The 1,689-nt window shown below is 34.7% G+C and overlaps 1 protein-coding gene across 1 annotated transcript; it reads right to left on the bottom strand.

The window, feature by feature from the left end:
- Positions 1-1,376, bottom strand: LOC133030730 (uncharacterized). Its single transcript, XM_061103505.1, has 4 exons — positions 1,077-1,376; positions 808-996; positions 605-706; positions 1-525 (listed from the first exon to the last, which is right to left on the bottom strand). The coding sequence occupies exons 1-4, from the start codon at positions 1,328-1,330 to the stop codon at positions 333-335; spliced, it is 738 nt and encodes a 245-aa protein (XP_060959488.1). The 5' UTR covers positions 1,331-1,376; the 3' UTR covers positions 1-332.
- Positions 1,377-1,689: the final 313 nt, after the last annotated feature.

Below are 1,689 nucleotides of genomic sequence, written 5' to 3'. Positions count from 1 at the left end.
TTTGGGTAAAAACATAATTTGATTTCATAAAAGTAATTAAATATTACACAAACATGTAAAATTAGTTAAAAATATTAATAAGTTAATAAATCTAACTACAAGTTAATCTATAAAAATTACATAATGAAGAAAAATTCTTCGACCTTTGAACCTCAATCGTCACCGTGAATCACCGCCATCAATTGTTCGATCCACTTTCGCTGTAGTGGTAACAATTCTGTTTTTGAATCATATTGCTTCTTACCCCCAAACTGTTAAAAAAATTAAAAATTTATATTAGTTTATGTATATGTATATTATATATTTGTTATTATAAAATTTATATACTATAATCAATAATTAAAACTTACAGCTTTTTGATCTTGTATGTAACGGTTGGGGTTGGCACGTGCGACGATGTCAGTGATATATTTCAAAACATAAAAACCGCATTCTTGGCTTTTAGGTTGTCTTGGACAGTTTGCTTGTGAAATTCCTTGCCACGGGCCAAGATACTGATGTGCGTCCCCTATATACATGAATGCCCTGTTTGGGAAAATTATATTAGCATTTCAATTCGTTAGTTAATTTAAATTCGTTACATAAGAAGTCATTAAATTATTACCTTCCGATCATTTGTTCTATTTCTTCGGGAATTGGGCGGCCTTTTACAGGGTTTAAATGGATAATTTTCCTTGGCGCAACCACCACTAGCGTCCAATGCATCCTAGAAAATTATATTGGAATATAAGTAAGATAGTATAAAAATAATTTGAAGACGTAATATAGAAATGAACAATTAGCACTAAAGAATTTAATAAAGTTTACCCGATATTCCAAGGAATAAAGAACATTTGGTGGTTGTTGTTCATTAATGATAACCAATTAGCCAATCGTCTTGCCGCATCGTCAAAAGACTGACTCTGTTCTTCATCGTTGATCCCATGCACTGTGAGAAGCTCTGGGTCGTAAAACTTGAAAATTTTTCTCAGACCGTTGATGCTCTCCCATATGTGCCTGCCAAAAAAAGTGTTAGTGCCTTATAATAATTTAACTATAATTTGATATAAGGTTAATTAGATTAAAGAAGAGTATACATCATTCCAAACAGCATTCCCTGGTTGCCGATGTAGTCACACGTAGCAACCTGCTGCAAATCCTCTCCAGATAACGTGATCTGGGTACGCGGTGCAATGAATCCTCGGGAGACAAGAATTGTGATTATATCACGTTTATCTTTGAGCCTTAGGAATTCATGAATCATCCATTTTAGCGAATTAGGGATCAACGCCATCTTCTCTACCGTGAACAAGTCATCTTCCTGTGCACCACGACCTTGTGGAGAAAGCATCCGAGCTTTCCCCTTTGACGCATCACGTCTTGAGGGCGGTTGAGCGAGTGGACCCTAAACAAAATAGAACATAATATATACATATCAAATTTTATCCAAATTCTACCGAAATTTCGGCAGCATAACGGTTGTAATTGAATGACCCCAAAAATTTTGAACATGGCTGTATAACGACAAATAACACATATGAACCATTAAATGGATCATGATGTCGAAAAAAGATGTCGGAAAAAACTTTTCCAGGTTGCACAATGTTTTGACTACATGTTCATGTAATGCATCTAACTTATCCAATTCTAATTCCTTCCCGCACAGCCTATTAAAGAAAATGCAAACATGTGTCAAACACTCTCGAACAT

The sequence above is a fragment of the Cannabis sativa genome, chromosome 9, assembly GCF_029168945.1.
Source record: "Cannabis sativa cultivar Pink pepper isolate KNU-18-1 chromosome 9, ASM2916894v1, whole genome shotgun sequence".
Taxonomy (NCBI): Eukaryota; Viridiplantae; Streptophyta; class Magnoliopsida; order Rosales; family Cannabaceae; genus Cannabis; species Cannabis sativa.
The sequence above is the reverse complement of the archived record's forward strand: the minus strand, read 5'-3'. Positions and strand labels throughout refer to the sequence as shown.

Coding starts and splice junctions, on each gene's coding strand:
- LOC133030730 (XM_061103505.1), bottom strand. CDS start 1,330: ATGCTTTCTCCACAAGGTCGTGGTGCACAGGAAGATGACTTGTTCACG. Junction 707..807: donor TTTATTCCTTGGAATATCGG/GTAAACTTTATT, acceptor ATAATTTTCTAG/GATGCATTGGACGCTAGTGG. Junction 526..604: donor ATAGAACAAATGATCGGAAG/GTAATAATTTAA, acceptor TTTCCCAAACAG/GGCATTCATGTATATAGGGG.